This window comes from Malurus melanocephalus, unplaced genomic scaffold (assembly GCF_030028575.1).
Source record: "Malurus melanocephalus ecotype Western Australia unplaced genomic scaffold, MMel_1.1 scaffold_147, whole genome shotgun sequence".
Taxonomy (NCBI): Eukaryota; Metazoa; Chordata; class Aves; order Passeriformes; family Maluridae; genus Malurus; species Malurus melanocephalus.
This window is the reverse complement of record NW_026623379.1, coordinates 1,382,293-1,408,928: the sequence shown is the minus strand read 5'-3', so window position 1 is coordinate 1,408,928 and position 26,636 is coordinate 1,382,293. Positions and strand designations below refer to the sequence as shown.

General features: G+C 39.7%; 1 protein-coding gene across 2 annotated transcripts in view; it reads right to left on the bottom strand.

Moving 5' to 3' along the window:
• The window catches only part of LRP5 (LDL receptor related protein 5), a 116,152-nt gene that overhangs the window by 51,318 nt on the left and 38,198 nt on the right, over positions 1–26,636 (bottom strand). For both annotated transcript variants that reach the window (XM_057371495.1, XM_057371496.1), the window contains 5 exons: positions 22,301–22,498; positions 18,599–18,795; positions 16,884–17,015; positions 4,751–5,147; positions 4,110–4,281 (listed from right to left, as the gene is read on the bottom strand). In XM_057371495.1, coding sequence (XP_057227478.1) covers positions 4,110–4,281; positions 4,751–5,147; positions 16,884–17,015; positions 18,599–18,795; positions 22,301–22,498 — 1,096 coding nt within the window. The remainder of the gene's footprint in view (positions 1–4,109; positions 4,282–4,750; positions 5,148–16,883; positions 17,016–18,598; positions 18,796–22,300; positions 22,499–26,636) is intronic.

Sequence of the window (26,636 nt, the reverse complement as noted above, 5' to 3'; positions counted from 1 at the left end):
ATCTCCAACAAAAAAGCACACGCAATGGCCACAAATGTGCGCACATGTCACTCCTCCATAAACACAGCTTAACGTCAGTCAGGAGAGCAGTGCACTGCAAACAGAAAAACTAYAAATGGCACCATCAGAAGCATCCAAAGGAGCAGCCCAGGCTGCAGGAATAGTGCTGAACAGAGCTACGTGAACAGCAGGGATGAACATGTGGTTTGCCAGCCCCATTCTACATGTGCCATTCTACATTAACATACTGTATGTCATCATGTAGTGCATATCACCTCAGATGTGCAGCACTTGCACCTAGAAGGGATGTAATTTACAAATCTATCACAAGCAAAATGTACAGGATGTAGCAAAAAGTACAGGACATACATATGTATCTCATTCATCTAAAGACCATGGTATAAGCTTCAATTAATAACACATGCCAAAGTTTTAAATTGAATTAAACTGAATGTCACTGAGAAGTTTCAAAAAAACCCCACCAAAATTAAAAGTCACTCACTATCCTAAATCAAAGTGATTTTATTAATGCACCGGCCTATTTAGACTGATCTATAACTGTAGATCTGTTCTATCAATTAAGGGGATCAGCATTTGTCATTTCTGTATCCATTTAACTTTTCTGTTCTCATATATTAATATAAGTATGGAGTATGGGGATTAGTTTATACTTATATTAATGTAAATAARTCTTGTGAAATGCACTTATATTTATCAAAAACGATGCTTTGAGATTTTTATAGCTAATTAGCATATGTCAGTAAGTTTAAATTAGTAGTTCTCCCAACGAGATTTGCCTATTTCAATAAATCAGTCCAGTTTCTACACAGTTTCCTTTAATCCTCTGGTGAACAATGCCAATGCAAAAAAAACACACAGACAAAAATGTATTGGTTATGAGAAAATGTCTTCTGTCTTCATGCATAAACTAAACATTACATCTTTTAGGTCAAATGACAAAAAAAAAAGTGTAATATGTGAAGTAGACCTGGACTTGTTCAGAAAAATCGGCCTTAAATTGGTTTAATTATTATTTTTTCTCCCCAGTACAACTGATTTAYGTAAATCCTACTCTACATTTAAGTTGCAAAATTGCTCCAAACATCCTTTACATCATTTACACAGAATGTGATCAACAACACACCAATTATAAAGCTTGCTTCCTGAAACTTCAAGGAGAGCCCACGTAACTGCACCTTGGGTGGAAATTTCAGTGAGCTCCATGATTGTCATCTGCTGCTGACTTACACTTTCACCTTAAAACACCCTGTAAACTTGCAAAGAATTACTGTATGGGATATGTTATTGTGTAAATGATAGTTATGTGATTATTAATCTCCCACCAAAAAAATCAAATGAAGGAAATTTGTCAGCAAAGGAGAAGGGGAAGAGGGGGATGAGGTGAAGCTGCCAGAAGGAACAATTTGCTGAATACTTATTCCAAGAATATTGCACAAGCTCAACTAAAATGCCTACATAATAAAAGGCATCTCAAAATTTCATAATTGCTCATTATGCAACAATACCTTAGGCATTTTAAGMAAATACTGAAGAAATAATACATGGGAAAACCTGGCTTACCACAAATTTTTTTAAAGGAGGATAAGGGAACTATACACGTGGGCCTTTGCTTCTCTCTCTGCTGGAATCCTGTAATCCTTATTAATCTGCTGTTTGTTCCTGGMAAGTAACTTTTCTCTGTCAGTAAAATCCAAAGTTCAGTTGGATTAATCCATGCCCCTTACTTGTAGCTGAAGCTGTGTGGACAGACAGATGATTTTGACAGACACCACTCAAAACTTGCTACCTATTTTCTATTTGCCATACACTTTGTCGAAGTAATTTAAAAAAAATAAACTTAAAACCTGGGAACAATGTTACCACAGGGTGCCAAATTTGCAGCAAAAGCCCCRTAGGCTCCTGTCACACAAAATTTTGACAAGCCTTGCCAAGTGGTTTCTTSAGGATGCAAACTGCTTGCAAAGTGACTGAGCCCTTTGTGTGGTGGCTGAATGCTGCAGATGGGAGGGTCAGAAAGGAGGTTTGGGACACGAAGGGGTAACTCTGCTGTCTTCACCCCGTGAAGTTCTCCATGCACTGATAAAACACAGTCTCCTGGTATAGGATGATGCCTGGTGTACCCTCAGCAGCAGCTCTGCAGAGATTGTTTTGTAATAGTGGAAGAGTGAACCCAAAAGTAATGTCACAGTGCATTACCAGAACTGAACAAAAAACCACTCCTGAAGCAAACCAACCCTGACCCAGAGCATTCACAGCACACTGCCAACCCGAGGAAAAACAGCACAGATGTCTCCAGCCTATGAAATTTCCAAGTTGTACAAAGTTCAGTCATCATTTAAGAACTTTCAATTTGAGCAGGCTTTCCCAGTGAGAGTTAGATGACTCCCTGCAGATCTGAAACACCAGAATACCAAGCAGAGATACAAATATGCACAAGCTATATTAACTCTTGGGCTTTTTTCTGTATGGAAAGCAGTTGAAGGCATGCCACGTGATGAAAGGAATTCCGAATTACCATCTAACAGGATATTTGGGATCCCATCTTCAGCACAGACAGGGCCATGTAGCAAGGGAGTAAACCACCCAAAACATCATCAGCTGTTTGTTTTTTTTTTTTTATTGGTACCTAATGAGCTATAAAATAGCTAGAGCTTAACCTCTACCACCCCATTTGTGCTGGTTTTAGGTGCTAACAGAAACTAGATTTATCCAGTAACATGCTCCAAGGTAGTTTTAAGTGCCTATTGGGAAAAAAGAAAAATCCCAATAATCAGTTGGGTCAACTATAATATAAAATACAAATATGCATCCTCCACTTGCAGTCAGCTGATTTTTGTTTCTGACAAGCTGTGCATGCAACATATATATATACTCTTACAGAAAGAGTATATATATACTACTAAGAGTATATATATTACCACTGAGTCACGGTGGTTGTTGCTTAAAATTGCATATTTTTGGCAACAAAACACAAGCATGGGAAAATGAGTTTATGCTGAAATGACTTCAGCAGCAAGTGAAACTGGAAACRCCCCACCTCAAACATCATACAGTGAGGTTTCATGCATATTAGGGCAGTAGAGTAGCACAAAAGAAAAACTCAGTGAATAAAAAGCCCTTCCATTGGTTTCTCTAATTTTCCTAAACTTTGATGTCAAACCAAACAGTATTGCTGGATTTGCTGCCTGAAAATGAGGTGAGACAGACTGAACAGATTGCTTATCCCTACAAAACACACAGCACAACTCTGGCCCCAGCTACAAACTGTGGCATCTGGAATGTTCCCTGTYCTGCAGGCTGAAAGGTAAGGGGAGACAGGATCTCTCTATCAGACTCRCTATTAGCTACTGCCAAACACTGAAGTTAAATTTCTGGAGCTAGCAGACAGTCTAGTTTTCTCTTTCCTAAGTGCAAAATTTTTAGAAAGCAGTCATTCCTCAAAATTGATTTAAACAAATTATTTATCAAAAACTGCTGCAAATGCTACTGCACCAAACAATATTAAAACCCTATTCATTTCACAGGCCATGACCAAAGTAGGAATTTCCCTCCTTAAATTCAGGCACAGTTTGCCTACATTGTTTTCAAAACAGCTGGCCCACTAAAAATTGCTACTTGTCCACAGATCTGGACACCACATAATCATTAACATCCTGAAATATGGCTTTCCTGGGCCTCCACATTCACTAGCTCCTGTACATGAACCTGGCATTAAGTCTTTTGCATCCAGCAATTTTAGATAGCAGTTCCAAACACCACAGACAAGCTAAAACGTCTTTTAAACAAATTTTAACCTGAGAGTCCCAATTTGTTGCAAAAGCCCCAGGTAAAACCTGAGATTTCAAGCAATTAAAATTACACTTGGAGCAATGCAGACATAACAAACATAACATTTCTCRCATAAGTTTTCTGAACCACATGAATGTACTTCCTTTCTTCTCAAATAAGTCTTGTTATGCTAAATATCTTTTTAATATTAATGAAACAACAGACTGTCAAAAATTGGGTAAATGTACCCAAGACAAAGCTGCTCCTAAGAACTGCACTTGTTTTCTAGCAATGCACCCAAGTATGGGCCTATTACTCACCTCAATTTTATCTGTTTTTGCATCTCCCCAGTAAAGTTTGTTCCTTTCAAGATCCAGTGCCAAGCCATTAGGCCACCCAAGGGATGTATTCACCAGAACTCGCCTTTCTGAGCCATCCAAATAAGCACACTCKATCTTTGGACTTTCACCCCAGTCTGTCCAATACATGTACCTGTTAAAAAAAGGAAAAAAAAAGGAGAAGAAGCAGTTAATGCATGCAACAGGCATGACAAGTAAGTGTYAAGATCTGTGTTGATTTGGAAGAATGCTTTCTGCTGCCCCAACAGCACCAAACAAGCCAACTTCAATCAGGAAAGGTGATACAAAGCTCAGGTAGTAAATAAATTATACTGAAAATATGCAGTGCCCGATTATTTCACAGGTAGGATAACACTGAACATGCACAGAAAAGAAAATTCAACAAAATACCCAATGTATAGTTCATTGAGGAACACTGTATTTAGAAGTCACCTTTTATGTACACAGTTATTAAAGGGATGAAGCAAGGTAAARCCAGTAATTTCCTGAATATCTGACAAACAGTACGCACACCATCCTGCAGTTGGCAGGTTTTTGGTTTCAGGAGACCATAAACTGGATCCCAAGACCCACCCCAGGCTATCCCTAAAGCCAGCACCTACCCCATCACAGGATTGAGCACTATGGCTCGAGGCTCGTCCAGGTTTTCTGAGATAAGGATCTTCCTTGATGTCCCGTTCAGCCGGGTCACCTCGATGCGGTCGGTGCCAGTGTCAGTCCAGTAGAGGTTCCTGGCCACCCAGTCCACAGCAATGCCATCAGGGTGGTTGATTTCTGTGGTCACCAGAGTCTGGGCTCCTGAGCCATCGAGATAGGCCCGRCGAATGGCCCGGACATCGTCATCGGTCCAGTAGATGTAGCCTTCCACAGGGTCGTAGTCGATGGCGATCGCATGCCTGATGTTGTCTATCTGCAGGATAATGTCCGTGAAGTCTGGCGTGTCCAGGGAAATCCTCCTCAAGTCCGTTCTTCTAGCAAGCAGCAAGACTTCCTCAGCACCTGGGRAGAAAAGCATTCACAGCATCATTTCCATTGCTACTGACGTGAGGATTTCCACAGAGCACAGCAGGCTGGGAACTSCTACTGTCGCTGTAACAAGAAGAGATTTCCTTACATCAGGACATCAAACTTTCATGAAAATACAGACTTAGTCTTCTAAACTAATATGGACCATAGCAATCTTTATGAAGATTCTTGAAAAAAAAATAACCAACTGCAACAAATTTTGTGGGTGTACATCCAAATATTTCATCACATTAGAGAGAATTGTTCAGCCAAGTTCTCCACTAGCTCTTTCAGTGCATGAGACAGTTTTCACACAATAAATGACAAGGGCTAACAGAAGATTCGAGTATTTTGTAAACAAATTCCATTCATGATCTGCTCCAGACAGTCCAACAAGAAAACAAGTCACAGCCACAGCAAGTATTTATCGTTTGGCCAAACGTGATGCAAAACTAATTCTAAGGCAATAGGATTGCTGTTCTYTTCACTTCTGTACTCTTCCTCCCCACTGCAAAGTTTCCCTGCTTGTGGAAAGCGTGCCAAACAACAAGTTGGAGTACATTTCAAGGACAAATGGGATCTTCAGTGCTGTCTGACACTGAAGTGGCAGCTTCTTTTATTAGTACAAAAAAAAAAGGACAGACAGCAAAATATGCAGTTGCTTAATAAAGATCCCCCACATCCACCCATACATGCTTCAGTACAAAAAGAGATGTGGGTTTATTCTTACTTCTGTTACCAAGTTGATGCTGTGTGTTTTGGTAACTGACAAGGAATTTTTATTATTTAGCAATATTCCAAAACTGGAAACCTGAATAAAAGTAATTTGTTGCATTTCATGCAGACCAGCAAACACCAGCAGGAGGTGGCAATTTCCAGTTCTCCCCCAACAGCTCAGACTGAATGAAAATGGCCAACACAGGGATGGATCTTTCAAGCCCACTAAGAATAACAGAAATTCAAATCCTCATGAGAATATTCTGCTACAAATATTTCACACCTAGACGTGCTTATGTAGTTTTGGAGAGTCAGAAGTACAATAAAACCAAATAAACATTGCCTCAGCAATGTTGTTTCCTCAGCAGAAGGCACTGCTAGCAAAAATATTCATTTTCAAAAGCTTCACACATCTCCTGGATTTTAGCACCTTTGCTAAGTAAAAACAACGGGATACATAAACCAGTTTTTGGTATTTTAAATTATCAGAACACAGCAACTACAGCAGAACCAAATACCTCACGTAACAAAGTTTAATGTTTGGCTTCTATGCTTCCAAAATATTTCGTTATGGAAGACAAAATAAAAACTTCAGTGCAAGTTAACTAAAAATTCAGGCCTCAAAATTCAGCATGGAAATGGGTATGCATCTGGTTATTTAAGTGCTCTACAAATACAGAAGGGTTTTAAATTATACATTTTAAAAGACACATGAGGAAAGCAATCTGTCAAGAGTTGCTTTTTACTTAAGAGAACACCTGGAACACAYGGAGCTCTGTCTCAGGGAGGATGAGGAGCGAGTCAAGCCTTTATGGGTTAGGATTAAAGAACAGCCCAGCAAGGGTGACACTGTYGTGGGTGTTTGTTGCAGGACACCAGATCAGGAGCAGGATGAGGTCTTTTACAGACAGCTGGAAGGAGCCCCACAGTCACAGACCCTGGTTTTTATGGGGGCCYTCAGCCATCCCCGCCTCTGCTGGGGGAACAGCACAGCTGAGCTCACACTGGAGGTTCACCTTGCTTCACTTGTCTATGACTAGACAGCAGGCTGAAAGACACTATTAACACCTCCTAAAATTCACAAGTAATACCAAAACAGCCTTCATTTCCTCACAGCAGCAATAATTTGACTCAGATTTATCTCAGCTCTGTGAAAGGTTCACCKCTGCGTAAGACCACACATTCATTGCATACAAAATATCATTTTGACCAGGAACAAGAGAGCCCAGCCATCATGAATCAACTTCATGACTAGAATCTTATTGCAAACTGAAGGGAACAATCTGTTTCTGACACATTCAGCTGCTCTGACCTTTTCTCTAAGTAAAGGCAACTGTAGATATATTCCCAACCTCAGTTCTGTCCCATGGACATACATGGCTAAAAATCAACAGGAAGAAGAAAATTTCTCTCTGCTGATCTAGCAAACAAAAAGAAAATCTTCAGTTGACAACTGGGACATTTTATTGGTAGCTGAATGGGATGCCTCTTGGTAATCTCTTCTTTTTTCTAACTTACCTCTGAAGCTGGCAGAAAAAAAAGAAATAATAAGGGGAATGAACTACGTGGCCAATTCTGTAGAGATGCTTAAAATTAAGTGAAGCAATATATAAAAAGACTCTTGACAGACATGCATCTACATYCTTGAACATTAAAAAACACAGGAACAAAGAAAATGTTACCACAGCATGTATCATTATGTTACACTTCCCCACTTGGAAGTTGGTAGATCATTATTGTAGCTAATTTTTGATAGGTGCAAAAAATCTTGTCTTTTATTACAATGCAGTTTAAAATTACAGTTGGTTCTAACTGTATTTGACTCCATTAACAAATTTCTGCTAGAGAGGAAGAGTTGGCAGCAGGCTCTGAGCACATCACCAAGAGATGAGAACTCGACACTGGTTCTCTCYAAAAACCCAGACAAACACGCTTGTCTGGCTCATTAGTTATATCTGTATCACAGAGGTATTTTGATTATTAATGCTGGTAGGAATGTTTTCAAGGCTACAGAAGTGCTGTGCTCTGACTTGCCTGGTGTTATCCCAGATACCCTAGAACCTGCCTAACACATCACAGCCAGCTATTTACCTAGTGCTAAAGTACTACAGCAGACATTTAATTCACTTCAYCTTCACAAACCTCTCTCACCGCAGTCACTTTTCTAACCACATGATGAACATATTCCCAACAGAATTRCAAACTGTTACAACACGATCATTTGTAACACCACACAATGAACAAAAGTCTCTTTTGGGGGGAGTGGGAAATGAAAGCTATCCCAACATCACAACGGCAGCAATCAAACACTTCAGCAAAAGTTTATGAAAAGTTTTTTATGCAAACCATAAACAGAAAACCAGAAGGAACTAGGTCAATCTAAAGTTTCCATTTAGAAAGCATTTCAAAATACCCAAATTCATATAGTCTTATTTTTTCAACTGGTTTAAATTTTGAACAACTTATTTTTCTCTATTCAGCACACGCTTTCTGCAGACCTTCAACAGAAACCTTCAGTAGATCTAATAACCATAAGAGCTGATGAGCTGTTCTGGTTCACATACAATCACAGAACTGTTTGGTTCGGAAAAGATCTTGAAGATCATCCAATTCCAACTCCACTGCCACAGACAAGGGATGCCATCCACTACATCAGGTTGCCCAGGTTCCCACTCTTCCTGGGATGGGGCATCAGAACAATATCTAAATTTGAAAAAAAAACCAAGTAAGATGACTGTATACTCTATTTGCAATTAATAAATCCTAGAGAAACAGGTTAGGAGACCTTTTCTTTTTTCTTTTTTTTTTTTTTTGGTACTTACACAAGATGCTTTCCTACCATACCCAGAAATCATCAGTATTTTTAATATCCATGCTAGGATATCATGCTTGATAWTGGTTCATTTGGTTGGTTTGTCCTTTTGCCATTAAAAATTCATGCTTCACTGCTGGAAATGGCAACTGTATTCTATTTRCAAAATTAACTGGAATCAGAGCTGACAGCTCACCAGCTTGACAAGAGCTTTTTTTATTTTTCCCTTGGCCCACTTCACATTTGACAAGTAACAAGACATCTATAACACAGTAACAAATGCTCCAATTTATTCACCCAAGCTAAACAAGCGGACTGCAGTGGCTGTCTCTGTTAATCTTTGCCAGAAAAGGCCATGCTATTCCTTTCCCATTTGTCTGTCTGCTAATTAGGCTAGAACAATGACCTATTGTGGGACTCATCCCCCAGTTTTATGTATATGCATGAGCATGCACCTGCATGTACAGACTCAGTCTCATTACAAACAACTCTGGAAATCTCTGTATTTGTGGGGAGAAATTCAGATACCCTGTGCAAACAGGAAAGATTTCAGTTCTGCTCTAAACAACAAAATGGTAAGTGCTCTTTGAAAAGATTGTGTTAGAAGTACTTTGACTGCAGGCAACTCCTGTACAAGCTGTTTGAGCAGAGCTACCTCAGCACTCTTGACAAACTGAAGAGATTTATCAAAAAAGCAAGTGGTTTTGTTGATTGTTGTCATGCAGTGAATTACATGGCAAAGTTTCAGGGTATGGCAAAAGGGGTCTGGGAGAAAATTTGAAGCCTATGAAAACWGGTAACACTGCCATGCTGTTTAATAAGCTCTCCAATATTCAAAACAACTACAGCATCTTGCACGAGGATTTAGCACTAGCTGCTCTTCACAGCAAAAGAAACAATTATGGAATGAAACTAAGATTTAAATCAACCCAACTCTGTAAAACCCTATTCTTGTTCCTCAGCCTCCCCAGAAAACAGTAGTATTTAAGGAGTTGAAAGAAACTTTAGCGATACCTAGAAATTAATGGGAATTCTTTTTGTACATTCTCCTTGGTTACCTTGCTGGAGCCAGTTGCAACATGAACGGCCCTGTGCATWCCAGTTCAGGCCTTTATTTATCTTTTCAGTCTGAGAGGAAGCCAGAGCTGCTTCTTCTTGCTGTGTGACAGTGCTGGCCATGCACGCTCCAACACTGCACAGGCAATCGAAAACCAAAACTGCATGCAGYGGGAGGGTGCAACCAGCAAAATAGAAACAGGAAAGGTTTCTCTGAGAGAATGTTTGCAGTGGCCACATTCAGACAGGACTTGATTTAATTAAAAGGTAAGTAGGCATAAGGAAAACCAACACTTGTGACAAAGAAAGGAAATACCAGAGCACTTACGTAACTCATAAATTACATCATATCTGTCTGCATGTTACAGTGAATAGCCATTGTCTACTGTTTCTTCCATTATCACAGTAGCAGACTTCTAACTTTGCCTGAACCTGAAAAAACACCTACAAATCACAGTTTTGACACATTCACACAGCCACCAAAATGAAATCCCACGAACGGAATATTAGTTCAACTGCACAGCTGATAAGATCATTAGCACAAAGCAGCTGACTAGGACAAAAGTAGTGTTTCTTCCAGAAAAAGCTGTTGCAACACAGAAACAGTTACCCTGTTCCTAGTTTAGGATGGAGCTCTTGTGATACACATTCGGTTTGCATATGCCCAGTGCTACACTCATTTAGTTACTACTGACTAGTAGAGAGTACTGAGAGCAGATAACTGAGAGTTACTACTACTACAGAAAGAAGACAACTCTTTAAACACTTACTCAAAACAGCATTAATGTAAAAGTCATAACTGCATTGGTATTAACCAGAACCAAAGGTCAGCACAGCCACTGAACTATTTGGTTTCATCCAAAGACCTCAAGGCACTTGAACAACCAAGTCTTATCCTGCCCTGGGGTCTGGGTRTCTATACCCTGTGTGCTTAAAAGAAAGAGAAGAGGAAGCTGGAAATGGTAAATCTAATTGTTACCTTATGGATATCACRCTCCCAGCTTCTAGTCTTTATTAAAAAAAAAAAAGTATGTAACATCCCTTTGCACAGAATTCTTAATAACAGTTCATTGCAAGCCATAGGAAAAAGGATGGGCCAAGAAAAAGTCTGTCAGAAATCCCTACTGCTGGAAAAAGGGCAGGCTTTGGAKTGTGGTGTTTCCTTGCAAAGCACTGTTTTAAAGTTCACATGTACCTACTCTCTGCTGGACATACACAATTCCACTCACAGTAAGGAATCACTGACTTCAGAACTGACACCCATTTAACCACCCCGTTTCTCTTAAACAGGTTTGGCAGTAACACCTCAAAAGCATAGAGATAATAATCAAAAATTCATTACAACTCAACAAGATACATAACCAATATACAAAAAGATGAACAGAAATGCAGTAGGTTTTCTACAATCCCAATTCTGTTGACTTCTAATTGCAGATATTTCCTGTTCAGCTAAAGACTTGAACACATTAAGTTTCACGGCACTGCTGTCATCCTTTACATAAACAAAAATAAATACTTTACATCCCAGGAACCCTCTCTGAGGCTGAAAACTGTACAATGCTTTGAAATTTAAGCATTATTTATTATGTGCCAAGTCTGATGGAGCCCCAGAAAATTCAACTCTGAGCTGACACAATCAAGAAAAAACCAAAACAGCAAAACAAAACAAACAAAAACAATATAAAAGCAGCAAATTAGGGCTTGAGAATCCAAGGAGAGTCTAAGCCTCACTGTYGCTACACTGATGCAGTAAAACTGAGCTCAGCCACTCAATGTTTGAAGAGGCAGCCAAGCTACAGCAGCTCAGGTAGTTATCACTGGGTCTCGGTGACTTTGCCTGTGCACGTACCCAGCACACAGCAAATGCAAGATAACRAAGTTTACACATAAACCTTTTTAGTGCAGATGCAGGGTGTGGTTCTTCTGCAGTATAAAACCAGATTCAATCCAGACACTCAACACTGCTGAAAAGGGAGAGCATAGCTATTTCCTTTATACGCACACACCAAAAAAAAAAAAAAGCCAACAAAAAAACCAACCCAAAACAAAAAAAAACCCTAACCACAAAAATAAGCTCTAACTAGACAGTGTTTCAGAGTCCTGGAAAGTAGTCATCAATTTGAAACATGCACCAACAAAGGTTGAAAAGAAAGTTTCATTCACTATAGCCCAGGAAAACCACTGGCAACAGAACTAGAAGATGATGTGGCAGACCTTCAAGAATGCTCCTGACACCCTCCAGGTTTGCTCCTTATGACTTTTATCTAATGAAATCATAAACAAGGCCATTTCCACATAAGGCTAGTTCATTTTGTCRCCACACAAAGTACTCCCCATTTAGAAGCATAAAAGTTGCTATGAATACAAAGTAATACAATCTTTTCAATATAAATCAAATAAAATCATCAAYGTAACACACTAAATAAAGCGAGCAGCAAACTCACTCAAAACAAACAAGATCTGCACTGAATGAAAGGGGAAAAAACGCTCATTACATTTTTATGAAATGGAGTAGAACAAGAAGAGGTAGCCTCTAGATTTCCCAGACTCTCAGTAACTGCCCATTACTGGACAGTTTTTACTTACAAACTTGCAGTTTCAACAATTCCTGAATAAGCAAAACAAATACAATACACCTTTGGGAGTGCAATAGGGAGAGAGGGAATGAAGAAGAAGTCCTCCAGCTTTCAGCTAWTATCTTCTCAAAAAAGGCTGTTCTTCTCCAATTAGAGGCTGATCTACTTAATCAGAAAGTCTGGGTTAGTCYACACTGTTCCTCTTTATTTATCAGGAAGACATGCTAGCAAAGAGACCTTCTCTGGTGGTTAAATGGCACGAGGTAAGTATTTCACAATGAAGATATTTGACTGCCTGTCTTGCTTGGAGGCTTAGYTGCTGTAATAAGCTCATGATTGCTCACCAAGGAGCCACAGACAAAACTTATCAAACGTATGATGTGCACCAAGAAATACACAGGAGATCGGAAGGAAGTGCTTTAGCATTTTTTTTCCTTCAATACTCTTCTATCTCCTGCATATAATAAACCCACTATATGCCCAGCAGGTTCCAAAAACACTGGGTGTTTTTTGCAATGTGCAGAATGGCAAGAAGAAATAAGACACTGGGAATAGCAGCTAACCCCAACCAACTGCCTCAACAAGAGATCAAGGCTAAATGAGGGAAGCTGACTCTTCAAACACCTGAAGAAAGCACTTTTTTTCTCCACTTATGAAAACATGGGGGCTTTTTTTTGTATTTCATTTGGGAAAACAAAATTTCCTCATTTATTTGAGAAACTGCAGCTGTCACACCTTCCTGGCAGAACCCCTACAAGTTCTATCACCACACAAGACTAGATTACAGCCAAAGCTCTCCCATTTTCAAGCAAAGAACAGTTGCCATCAACAGAGAAACGCCTCTAGTGAGTTGAGGTTAATGTGCAATGTCTCAAATGACCACTTATATTCTGATACAGCAGGGACAATATTACTGCAAAAAGCAGCTAGCTAATTAAAACATCTAGAGTGGGRTATCTAAAAGGAACCAGATTTCTAGGAAGTATATATCAAATGAGGTACATTTGAGGAGTGGGTGCTGAAGAGGGAAGAAACTCTCCTCGTTTGTAACAACCAACCTCCTGCCAATYGACAAATAAGAAGTCTAAAATGAGTAACTATTTTAGCTTGACTCATGCCTAAAGCTCAATATTCTGCAGAGGTTCTCATGCTGGCTTTAAGCAATGATGAACAGAGTTTAATTTACACATCTYGAGCAGTGTAAACCCTCTTCTCTGTAAGGGCAGATTTGCTGCGGTAAGGAAGCCACAAAGATAATTGTGAATTCAGGTACCTGYCTCAATGTCAAACCTGCCAGCTGCCTCAGCATTAAGGCAAGTCACTAGCAGCAGTCGATGCAATCTTGGGTATTTATCCTTAACGTATTAACCAGCTTAATTTTTYGCACAGCCTTTAGGAAGAGAGCCCTTATAGGAGCAATCCATTACCAAGAGTTGCATCTAYAGCATCACAAATCTGCCCAAAGTACATGGGCATTGACTTTTTCTGAGCTCAGTAATAACACCAAGGTAAGCAGAAGCTAAAACTCCATTATTATATGGGGGATTTTGCAGCCAAATTCTTTGTCTTCAGCTATTGCAGAGGATCAATTATGTTTTTCTAGCCCTTCCTGGAGAAAGTTTTGCTCAGCCTAYTTAGAATCATAGARTATCTCAAGCTGGAAAGGACTATTGAGTCCAACTCCCTGTTCTTTGCAGGACCACCTGAAACTAACCCCTACAACCAAGAACATTGTTCAGACATTCCCTGACTTAGACCCACATGGAGCCAATGCCCAGTGTATCAAAGGAACATACTTTAGTTGGCTCTGCCCTCACTCCCAGGCATCACTCCTTTGTGCCAGCTTCAAAACATCAAAAGCACTTCTCCAAAACCGTGGAAAACTTTTGTTATCTACTCTTTGCATGGCACGCAAATACACCCATACCTCAACCACCCTGATGCCTTCTTACCAACAGGCCTCTCACACTGCTGTATTATACAAGAATGAGAACAGAATCATGACCTTTCCCAGCACAAGTGGAAAGACAATAAATCAGAGTAAAATTAAATCTCCAAGAGATTCCAATGTCACAGAAAGGCTTGGCCTGTTTTAGTTTGTTTTTTTTATGTGGAAGCAAGTGAAAAAAGATCCTTCTTAACAGAGTCTTAAATTTGGTTAAGAGAGGAATTTAGATACGTAAAATGGATCCAGAATTAATGATATCCAGGCCATGTGAAATTGCTGCAATGAATTTGCATAATGAGTAAAGTAAAATTCTGGAGCATTTACTGAAATATTTTATCTATATACTGCAGCAAGCATTAGCATTACATTTAATGTAACTCCACATTTAAGGAGGAGCAAAACAAAACCCTGAAAAATGTTTTTTTTTTTTTTAAAACTAGGGGTACACAGCCTCCAGAACCTGCATGGATATCTGGACTGATTCTGACACTGTGTAGCTCTGAGTGTCTTTGCTGAAGTTAAAAATATAGAATAAAAAAGAACATTAGCTGAAGTCCCAGTTTATCCTGCTTACAACAGCTTCCCAGACACAGGCCCAAGCTACTAAAGACTTGGGAGAGCAAGGTGTGGAATACTGAGAATATTTTGCAGGCATCAGCCCTGGATAAGAAGTTTTAAAATGCTATCAAATTAATTTTCGTTCATATACCATTGATTAACTTGATACTATGATATTGGAAAACTGTGAGCAATGAGGGTAAGAACCCTTGGGAACACAACACTGACAGGCAGAGGGAATTTAGGAAGTCAGAGTGACCGCTTACAGGAAATGTATGCACTTAGAAAACAGATGAGGCTTTTGGCATTCCTTTAGAAGGCCTGCAGTGATAGCTGTATGCCAGCAACACTGAATACAGCAAAAGAAATTATGTGTTTTCCAGAAACATAAGAGAAACATACTGCTGAATGCTGTTTGCAGAAACCAGCTCAGTCTTGGAAGGATGCAGACATATAGCTGCTGTACTAGAGCCGGCACCAGCAAACTCCCCATGTGGACAGAGCTTTGGAGAACAGAATGTGCTTTCCTTCTGCAGACAAACCCTCAGCAGCTTTTGTGTAATTCACTTAAAAGCCTGAAGTCAGAGAAGCTCATAAGCCCAAGTGACTGTGTACTCCTACATCTCTGCCCAAGCCAACAGAGAACAAAATGAAGAGGTGGTGAACACCCTCGGATCTGTAGCTCCTKCTACAACTTTACTACAAAAGGCTCGTGTGGAGAACAAAAAGTCAGTTCCTTGCAACCAAGGAGTTAATTATTAAGATGGGAAAGAGAAGCACATGGATGTTGGCATAAGGCAGACAGGGCAACAAAAGACGTGGAGCTTGGGAAAGAAATAATCCATAAAACTGAACCAAAAAGCCACATTCTTATGCAAAACCAGATTTCCTGTTCTCATCCCACTTTTTTGCCCTCCTTTGACAGAAHACCCTTGGCAGATTGTCTGGCCTGACAATGGAAAGGTGAAAGCACAGTACAAGCAGTCACTCCTGCTTGTGCTATCTGCCAAAATGCCAAAAGCAGGCTGACCTTCTTTCCCACTGCCAGAAACATGAGGTCAACATGAACGTCTAAAAAGGTTGTCCCGAGCATTCAGCAAGGCTTTTTTAAAAGCTGTGAAAGGGAAACTTTCCAAAGCTGGAAGGAGGAAAGGGAAAGGTCTCTCAGCATCTACAAAACTACCTTATAAGCCTTTCAATTACAGCAGGATGAGCTAATAAAGCCGGCCCTTAAACCCTGGAGGTTCAGTGTTTAAATTGTGCTTCTAGCTCCCAAATGAAAGGCATCTGTTATGCTTGTTCTAGTGCACAGAGGAATCAAGCCCCATCAGAAAATGATTATACTATCTGACTAGATTGGAAAATGCACTAGAAACAGGCAGCAGAGTTGACAGAACACTCTCCAAAATCTTGCCACCATATCAGTATTCCTTGCATTTGTAAGATATATTTTTAAAAGAGGCTTTCCAGTCCATGAAAAAAACAAGCTTTCAAATTACCACTAAGTTCATTCAACCTGTGGATACAAAACATGTTACACTTTCCAATTAAAGCACATACTCCAGCTATTACAATCTAAACAGCTTTCCAYTGATAATACACAACGCTCTCCTCCTTCCCAGGGACATGCACCAGTCACCTACACTAGTATTTTCTCTAGCTCAGTTAGCTCAATAACTCAGYCACCATTACTTTATCACCGACCTCTTCTGGACAATGAATGGGACAAAGCAGAAGTTTGTCCACTGTCCAAATGGAAACATGTCCTACACTAACTTACTTCTAATAGAATCCCTCAGCAATGGGTACCACATACCACAYTGCTCCTACAGAGAACTGGCAACATTAAATACAGTCAAAATTCGCTGATTTCTACTACAAGGGATTACTTTGGTTGATAAAAATCACCACCTTTGATAGCTTGGTGGGACGTTTGGATGCAAAATAGCATTTCAGTGTCGCATCAGTCAGCTCCTCTCAACTCCCTTCCTCAAGGAGCAGCTTTGAAACAGTGAACCCAAACCATGCTCACACTGTACTGTAGAAAAAAGCCAAGTTCCTACCTGCTTTGCATGTCCTGCCATCGTCTTCCAGCTGCACACCAGTGGGACAGGCACAGCTGTAGAAAGGGTCCCTGGGAGACAGCAGGCACAGATGGGAGCAGCCACCGTTGTTTTCTTCACATGGAGTGTGAACTTCAAGAAACRAAACAGATTTATTTATTCTTACTTTTCTAGAAGCCCTAAAGCCCTGTTTCCTTCATGAGGTAGAAATTATAGGTCCCAAATGAYTGGCATAAGCTTTAATGCTAAAAGACAGAGGAATCACAATATAAAATGTTTGATTTCCCCCCTCCCCAGCTTCGTAACTCTTGGGGCACAAAAATTGAGATGTTTGCAACTGATGGAACGACCAGTTCTATGAAAGAAAACATAACAACTTGTACAATTTCTACATTACAGTAGTGTTKCATGTACAGGACAGGGGTGGACATCTGACAATTGAACACTCCTTTCCCCTTCAGATGGGAAAAAAATGGCAAGACATGAAACCGTATTAAGAAGTATTTATGTATAATATTGCAYTTACAAAAAATATTTGCAACTTGTGCAAGATCTCTGCAAAACTTAGTCTGAATAATCATCTGAGCTACTTTAATATAAGAGCACAAAATGTCTGGCTAATTTGACTTTTGTTACTTCCACTGACACTCACAGAGCAAAAAAAATGGTGAGGGAGGAATCTAAGCGTGATCTTAATGAAGTCAACGGCATCTGAGCTATTTTCAGTATGTGCTCTTTCCTTTTCTTTGTSACTGACTAAGAAATACTGTGACCCAAGGCTGGGACATTCCTGGAGCTAAAAGCAACGACAAGAATTCAGCACAGACAAACTCTTATCTGGGGCTGTGAGACAGACCAGGGTGCAGTGCATACCCAGCAACCTCAGTGAAAACTTGCACATGTTYCATCCCCAAGATGATCTTCAAACTCCTTTTGCTTACTGCCAGGCCTGTTTGCTCACATCATATAAACTTTCTTGGAGTAACAAATGTTATCTTTAGGGAAGCAGATTTTACAGTTGGCATAAATAAAGCAGCCAGTCCAAATGGCAAGAATGTTCCCCCTAGACAAGAGTTGATTCTTCCCAGAGCAACTCAATTATATACATTTCTACAGCATTGCTTTTAAAAGTCCCATTCTCACAATCCTAAAAAAAAAACCCCACAAACCCGGACCAACTGCCACATGGAATCACATGCAGATACAAAATATATGCAGCTCTACTCGATTCTCAATACTCTACCTGTGCCTTCCTTTGAAGGAGCACCACAGAATATAGAGATAATTAGAGGCACATATGTGTTCATGTAAAAGCTCAAAACTAAATCCCTTCCATCCTACAACATTCAAAACCTATTTGCCAYGTATTGCAGATAACCATGATCACGCAGCCTGGACTGCAATAACTGCACCTAGAAGTACAACTTGTGAACATYAGATATTTTGTGACAATTCTACTTATTAGAATAAAAGTAACTATAAGCATTTCTTTCAGCTGTCTTTAAAGTAATAGCATTAAAAAGATCCCAGGCTAGTTGGTACTGTYCTTGCTCAGATATTCCAAACCAAAAGAAGTCACTGAAGTACTGCACTAGATTTTGGGCTGGGACAGTGAGTGAGCTCACAACAGTTCAGGCCGGAATATTCTAAAGAAGATACAKGATCCAAGCACTTCCACCTTTAGCAAAGGGAAAAGGGGGAAAAGCAGAACCTACAGTAGGGCTGCCGCTCGGGGCTCAGGACCTGGATGTCCATGGGCGAGTAGAGGGCGGACAGGATCTCTCTCCTTTTCTCTCCCGTGCGTTTGTTGCAGGCGTGGATGGAGCGCGTTTGCCAGTCCGTCCAGTACAGAGTGTCCCCAGACAGTGTCAGAGCAAAGGGGTGAGTCAGGCTGCCTTCAACCACCTTTTGCCTAGGTGGGAGAGAGGGTAAGGATTAAAAATGGATTGCTTCCACTTGTTCCCGCACATTAAAAAATTTGGTGTTGCAAAAACTCATAAAGGAACTTTAACTAATTCACTGGATTGAGAGATTCACCTGGTGCAAGTGACTGAAAGATGGAAAATAAGGTTTTATCCCTTCATAGCAGTAAGGACACAAATATATTTGGTTTCAGGGCATCAAAGTATCTCATACAGGCTCTACACTGACCTCTGAAGTTCCTTAACCCAAACRCAAGTGACTTTTCAAGGAAACTTAGGTCCAAAGATTAACTCTGATTAAAGTATAATATAACATCTTTGCCCAGAACTTCAAATGCACTCAGTCTTTTCTTCTAGCAGAAAAAGGAAGAAAAAACCTACAAGTGTCATTAAATGACCTCTCAACTTCATCTGCAGCAGAAACAAGTATTTTTCAAACTAATTTTTAATGTAGAACAAAGGTCAGGTATATGTTTTCTAAAACTAAATATTTATAATTAAATCAGAAACATTTCAGATGTTTTTAATGACATTCGGCCACACTTCTGAGAGTTAGCTGAACTGAATGGCACAAAACACATGACATTTCTAACATGTTTTCACAGAATCCCCAAATTTTTATCTGTTCCAATAAATGCATATAATTTAGACTCAGTAGTTTTGAAAATATTTATGAAGTCAGAGAAAAGATACTTGACAATTCCTAAGTCAAAACACTAGGTGTTCAGTTTTCACAAAATTCATGCTTTGTATATACACACAAAGGAATGTATACACCTTTCAAACCAGTGTTACGACACAGCAAACCTTMATTCAAAATTTTTCATCATACAACTTTGGGAAAGCTGAAATCACAGTGTCATCCTGAAGGAAGATGAGCAACCTAATTTTCTCATTCCTAYATTTAGATCTGCATTCCACTTTTTTTTCCATTTAAGATACTTAAGGAAAAACAAAAACCAGCAAACATTTGTCAGGGAAAGGACTCTGTTTCATTTTGAGCAGCACTGGCACTTATTTGCATTTTCTGGAGGGGGCAGAATATATTCAGACAAGTTTAAAAGAGACTGACACATGCAAACCAGTACTGGCATATACAYGCACAAAGCAGTTAATGTGGAAAAGAGAAAACAAAATTACTAATAATCTTTCTCTTCTAGAGATAAAATTGAAACTGCTCTAAAAATTATGTCTAATTACCTCTATTTCTATTACCACAAAATGCTACAGAATAAATATAAATACTAATTTCACTTTCTCTTTCCACTCTCACCATTTATCTTTCCTCTTAATTAATAACAGCAGTGGCTGTATCCTAATATCATAACAGCTGCTTTCCACTATGTATTGCCCCTATTTCCATCATTCTTAGATTTCAAGCCTCCCTTTCKCCTGTAATTATATCCCTTGAAATAGTTCCAGCCAATGTGGTTGCAAATTGAAGCTTGCTAAGAAACAGATTGCTCCAGTAACATTAATCCACCACACAGAATGCAAATTTCCTTTTTATTTGCATTCTGAGGTAATCCTGAATGGATTCTGGGGTGGGAGGGGTGGAAGCATTTGAAACATCACAGATTTCTTTATTGTCATGTATGAGCCAAACTTGTTTGCTCCATGTTTAAGGAACAGAAACAACTTCTAAAGTTTCCATCTAGTCTGAACCCTTACTGAAGTACACCTTGACACCAGAATCTGAGAGTCCCAACTTCGGAGACTTCTGTTKCAACATGGATCAGTGGAATGGAAAAGGGAATAAATACAATTTTCATTTAAAAGGAGTTATGATCAAGATCAATCTTCATGGCATTTTATTAATATGCATAACATTTTAGGAGTTATTAGACTGGACAATACCTAAAAGTTCATGTGCAGTTGGACATCAGGAAGTTCCAGAATGCACCCTGTACAGGAATATTCTGACCTCAAATGTGCATTTACATGCTCTGGCAGCTGAGTAAAATATGTAAGTGTGAGCCAATTTTTTTTTTAATGCAAAAGACATTCTTTTTTCCTAAAATACTTTTTGATTTATGGTTCAACAGAAATCTGCTTGGGAGGTGGGGCATTGATCTATCACAAAGTAATCTGGACAGMTTGCTGGAATTAGTGTATTCAAAGGCTTGCTCCCTTTCAGGAGGCCTTTCTCTGCCTTAAAATGAGAACAGATTTTACTTGCCAATTACAACTTGAAGGTTTACGCACACATATAAGTCAAGTATAAAATTTGTATGTCATGATAACTGCAGAAACAGCCTGGAAACCTCACACTCTGCCACTCACCCCCAAATCAGACAAACGCATTCATGTTRTATGATATGAAAATCTTTCTTTCTCTCCACAAACCTGCAGCCAGACTTTGAGCCAGCACTGCTTTCTGCAAAGGCCTTTTCCCTTGTCTGTATTTCTGACTGTCACTCAGTACTTGTCACTTACTACAATGCCACCATTATCCAGCTCTTACACAGGGCTCTCAAAGGAACTTCAGAGTGTTTTACAAAGGATGTCAATATTGCTATTGCTCTTTTATGACTGTGAAAATCAGGCACAGAATGCATCTCAGTTAAAAAAAAATTGAAAAACACCATGGAAAATGGGTTTTTTTTGGGGAAGGCATATTATTCTATCACACAGAAATGCATAAAATAGAATTCCTCCTACTTTTCACCAAGGCAAAACAATTTTATTGACACAGCCATTTAAAATGTTATGGAATCATGAAAATGAAAATGTCGTTTTAAAGACAACAATGAAGAGACTACTTCGGCAGGACACTTTACTGACATATGACACTCACCCTCCAGGACCAACAGAACCTGCCCACTGAACACTGCACAGAATTGAAGATGCAATCTCAAATGCCTAAATCTGCCCTGTCTGAAGTGTCACTTCTCCATGTCTACAAAAGCCAAAACTCAACAGCACACTTGAGGACCCACCAAACAGAATTTCCACACTGCACTTTCCAGCAAGCCTTAGGAAAATCTGCTTCCTAACTGCTTATTGTTGGAAACAACCTRAAAGTGGTTAATTAACAGGCATGACATAAGGGATATTTTGAATGGGGCCATGRGCAAGGGTGTCTCAATGTGCGTTTCCTGTTGGTAGAAAAAGACATAAACAATACAGTAAAATCCCAGTCACTAGTTAAATGTTGTATTTCCTAGGGTCAAAAATAACCATCTCCAACTATTTTCAAGATATGCAAGAGCCTAAWAGTGAAAAATCCTGCTGTACAAGAAGGCTGTGAACAGTCTATAGTGCAACACTGATACGAACAGTCTTACTTTTAAGACCGATTTAATAATATGTGAGGTTATTTTTTTGCAATGCTATTAAGAACTGCATTTAAAAAATGATAAGGTATTTGGATTATTCTAGACTATTGGGGAAAAAAAGCTTCAGCTCAAAATGAGCACAGGAAGTGAGAAATAACTTAAGTATTAAGTTATAAACCATATACATAAACCATAATATAAACTTAAGGAAACTTACCTAAAGGAACCATCCAGATTTGCCCTATGAATGAAACTCAGTTTTGCATCAGCCCAGTAAAGTTTCTGCTCGTCGAGATCTATCGTGAGTCCATTTGGCCAATAAATATCAGAATCAACGATTATTTTCCGCATGCTGCTGTCCATTCCTGCCCGTTCTATTCGGGGTGTTTCACCCCAGTCAGTCCAGTACATGTATCTGAAAGAGACAATTAAATCATCTCACAAACTTTGCYTCTGCATAATGGACTCACCTTTCTSTTCCAATGCTGGGCAGTACCTGATTGTCACAAGCATTTACAACTGAGTATCATCCTAGGGTGGCCAGTTATTACAARTTAATAGCTTAAATCACATTCTGAAGCAGCTCCTATCCAAGCAGGCAATGACCACAGCTTTACCTCCTTTTGCAAGTCTATAGAGAAAACAAGGAATGAAATCAAGTGCCCTGAAATTTGTTTGTGTCAATAAATAAATCATGAATCCATGAAGATTTAGAAAGGTATTAAATTTTTGGATGCTTTTTTTCCCATTCCTGTCCATGTCCCAGTTTCCCTGCTGCTCCACCTATTTAAGTAGCCTGCATCTATCATATTAACAGCATCTATCAATCGGAAAGGACCAGACTGAAGTGTGGCAAATCAAACAACATCAACATGAGAAGTTGAGACTGCACAGTTACATGAGAAATGGTCTGGTGAGGCCAGTCARCTTTACTATTGAGTCCTCAGGTTTCTAAGACAGCTCATTTTGAGTGGCTGAGGTGGAACCACGTCCCCAGATGCCTTTCCAAAGCTTCCTCWGCTCCAGGACAGACCAACTGCTCCCGAAGAAGGAGCAGCAGCAGCCGAGAGCTGCCCCAGTTCACAGGACAACCTATGAATGTAAATTGCCACTCATTTTGGTTTKCCTTAACAAGTCAGGCTGTAATTTGTGGCAACTCAGACTGCATGGGGAAGCAGCTATTGACAAACAACTGAAGACACAGAAAAGCAGACATAAAAAGCCCTGTCTGTGTGASCAGATGCTGGATCACACTGTGAAACTGATATGGCCAAATATTCATTTTTTCAGGTCAAATCAGTTTTCTGATCCGGCTCATGTGCACTAGCTTGCACCACCTGMATCCATCTCTATGGGAAGAAAGACAAAAGATGGACTATTGAATGAAGAAAAAYGTGGCTATTAGAAGTGACTTTGGGCCATTATCATATGGCTACAACAATCCCATGCTTATTCATATACAGAAGTTTATAAATGCAGACTAAAAAGCAGCTTAGACCAAAGTGAAAAATCCCATAAAAATTATTTAAAAGCAAAAAYGAAGAGGACAAAACTAGCTATGTCCAATTAAACCTTTAAAGCAGGTTAGAAGGATGAAAAAATATCCCCTAAAGTACCATGGAGCAAAATTCCTCTCCTCAAGCCTCCCATGAAAATTGCAGCCTGCACTGAAGCTCAATGAATTCAGATGAAGAAAAGGGAAAACACAAAAATCTGTGAACCAAAGGGCCCTCATGGCTTTTTTATTACATTAAAAGAGCTCCAGCTCAAGAGCCTCTTCCAAAAAACACTGTTGTTTAATTTCATAGGTGATGTGGGTTTACCCTTGTCTCAAAGAACATTCAAATTCACTCACAGATCTGTCACAGGAGAATGACATCTCTACATGTCAGCTCATCACCAAGCACCAAGCTTAATGCTAGTTGAAGGTTTTATACTACCTGGTATTGGCAAAGTAACTGCACCACCAACGAAGGGCTGGCAGGATGAAGATGCACTTGGACAACCTGGAGAACAACCTGAATGCAGGCAGCCTTCTTTCAAAGCACTTCTCTCTCAGCTGGACTTTTTTTAGAGCAACATAACCCTGTCACCACCTTGTCCTGACTCCAGGATGTCTCTGCAATCCCTCAAGTAYCCTAAAGCTGATCCTCTTGGCAAACTTTTCAGAGTATACTGAGCCTCTGCACTAATCAAACACCTAAYGAGGAGAAGGCTCCTTCCCYGTGTGCTCCAGAATTCCCGTGGTCCATCACAGGAGCACASGCCGAGCCAYAGAATGACAAATACAATTTTCRTCTCCATTTAACCCTGTCTCCTTTYCAAAGAGGTTTCTGTGYTCTCATCAGGCAGCAGGTGCTGAAATGCCATGAATTCCAGGAAATTGGCTCTGGTTTGGGGGTCTCTTAGCAYATCAAGACCTTGAAYTGGGAGTTTGGAAATCAATGCAAGAACAAATCAGCTCTTCCTGCAGCAGGACTGGTCCTGTCTGGTCTAAGTGAGCCATTTAAAACCATGTCACTGCCAAACAGAGCATTTCTTTCCCGCCACCCACCTCTGGTGCTRACATCAGCATTCTACAAGGAAATAAAATTTAAAAACCCAAAACCTTTTAATTACCTCAGCAAATGATGAGTCTGGCCAATGTTCCCCCAGCAGTGGGACTTGAACAAAAGCAGCAAATAAAGGCAGCAGCCAGCCAGCTGAAGCCACCTATGAAACTTGGCCAGAGAAAGAGGCATTTCTCATCAACCACCCCCAGGCAAGTCACTCACCTTTGACTCTGCAATTAGCAAGAGCAGTCCTTTTCATCCCTCTTCTTCCACCCTTCTCTAGACTAACATCTAGGCTCTTCCAAAGTTTTTTTAAAAATGTCAAGTTTTAACTGMATGCCTGTGATGGATTTCCAAGAATGTACAAAGTGTCAAGTTTTCCCTTTTTTTGCCCTCCTCTATTTTGAGTGACCAAGACAGCTCAAACCAAGTTAAAAATACAGTGTCCTGGCTGAAACAAAAAGTCACCTGAAGACAGACTTTTTYTGCACAAGTTATAAAACCCGGAGAGAAGAAACATCCATGGTTACCATGGAAAGAAGAACACAAGCTTAGCTAAATGAGCACTGCAAAGTTCACTGGAACAGTAATGAGAAAATTTTGGGGCAGGGCAAAGCTTCCTTGAAATGATTTGTGACAAAGAGAAAGACAAAGGCTACCTATCCTTGAAATGACCCATGGATTGACCAAGGATATTAGTCTCCTGTCAAAAGTACTGAAATCTGCTGGCACTATCTGATTCATCAGAGGAAGAGCAATACAGGAAAAACAGCGGAGAAATAAAAGATTTTAGTAATGTCCTGAAGTAGCCATTATGCCTCGCAGTCTGCATGTGAGGCATCTGAGTCTGCACAGTCTTCCAAATGGCTCCAGTATACAGGATGAATTCTTGAACAAAGAGCAGACACTCTTGATTGGATGTTTATGGATGGGAGAGAACGTGGCAAAAAGTTCAGAGAAAGAATCAGTCTGCATGCCRTAACAGTTTATATGTGAGGAACTGATATGATTCAGCCTGATTTAAATTAATTCAGGAGCCTGGAGTGATAACTGACAGATTATTTCTGTAGAAGGTGGAGGGAAAAAAAAAAAAAAGGGTGTTCCTAAATTTTTTAAAAAATGCTCAAGAGTCTACATCTCTTACTGACCTCAACAGAAGACTAGCACTTTCAAACAGTCAAGTCATCATCAGTGTTTCTAGGACAAATGACAGTTTAGGACTGGGCTTTTTGGTTTTCAAATATAACCTATTTTGCTGGTGTCCAGTACATTAACAATCCCTATAATTTTTATTTCAGCATTTWAAAAAAATGGATATTTAGCCCCGATAACATATCAGAAAAATAAGTAGACTAAGCAAAGAATCTCAGTCTGTTACTACCTATGCTATTTACACCTCCCAGTTTTTGAAGCCAGTTGAAAAGATACACACTGAATAATAATCAAGAGCCTAAGGCAAGCATTTGGGTAGCTTTTTTTTGTTTGGCTGATTTTGTTGATGGTGGTGGTGTTTTTAAATGTAAATTACAGAGTTTTAAATACCCCTGGGCCGGGGCACACCATAACAATTGTAAAAAGCTAAAAATATCAAACCCAGCATCTTCGTACACATTAGATCAATCACATTTTAGGACTGAGATCTGGCATCTGAGTASCTTTATATCCTGCTTGCATTGCAACAGGTCAGTAAAAGTCTAACAGTGCTGAGGCTGTAAAAGGGAATGAAAACATGAATTCCTAAAGAGTTAATGAAAGAAAAAAAAAAACTATTGTGAGCAAAATTCACTGCTAAGCAGCTATCACAAGTCAATACTCTTAGAAAATAAGTAACCAAGCAGCACTAYAGAAGCTCTGAAGAAAAAACAGACCTTGAAGAACTTGTGGATTACTTTATTTAATTCTTCAGAGATGCTGAAGTGTCCTCCGTCCCTTACTGCTTTTAACCTTAACTCCGTACTTTCAAGGCAAAAAGGAAGGAGGGGCAGGGCAGAAAAGATCTAA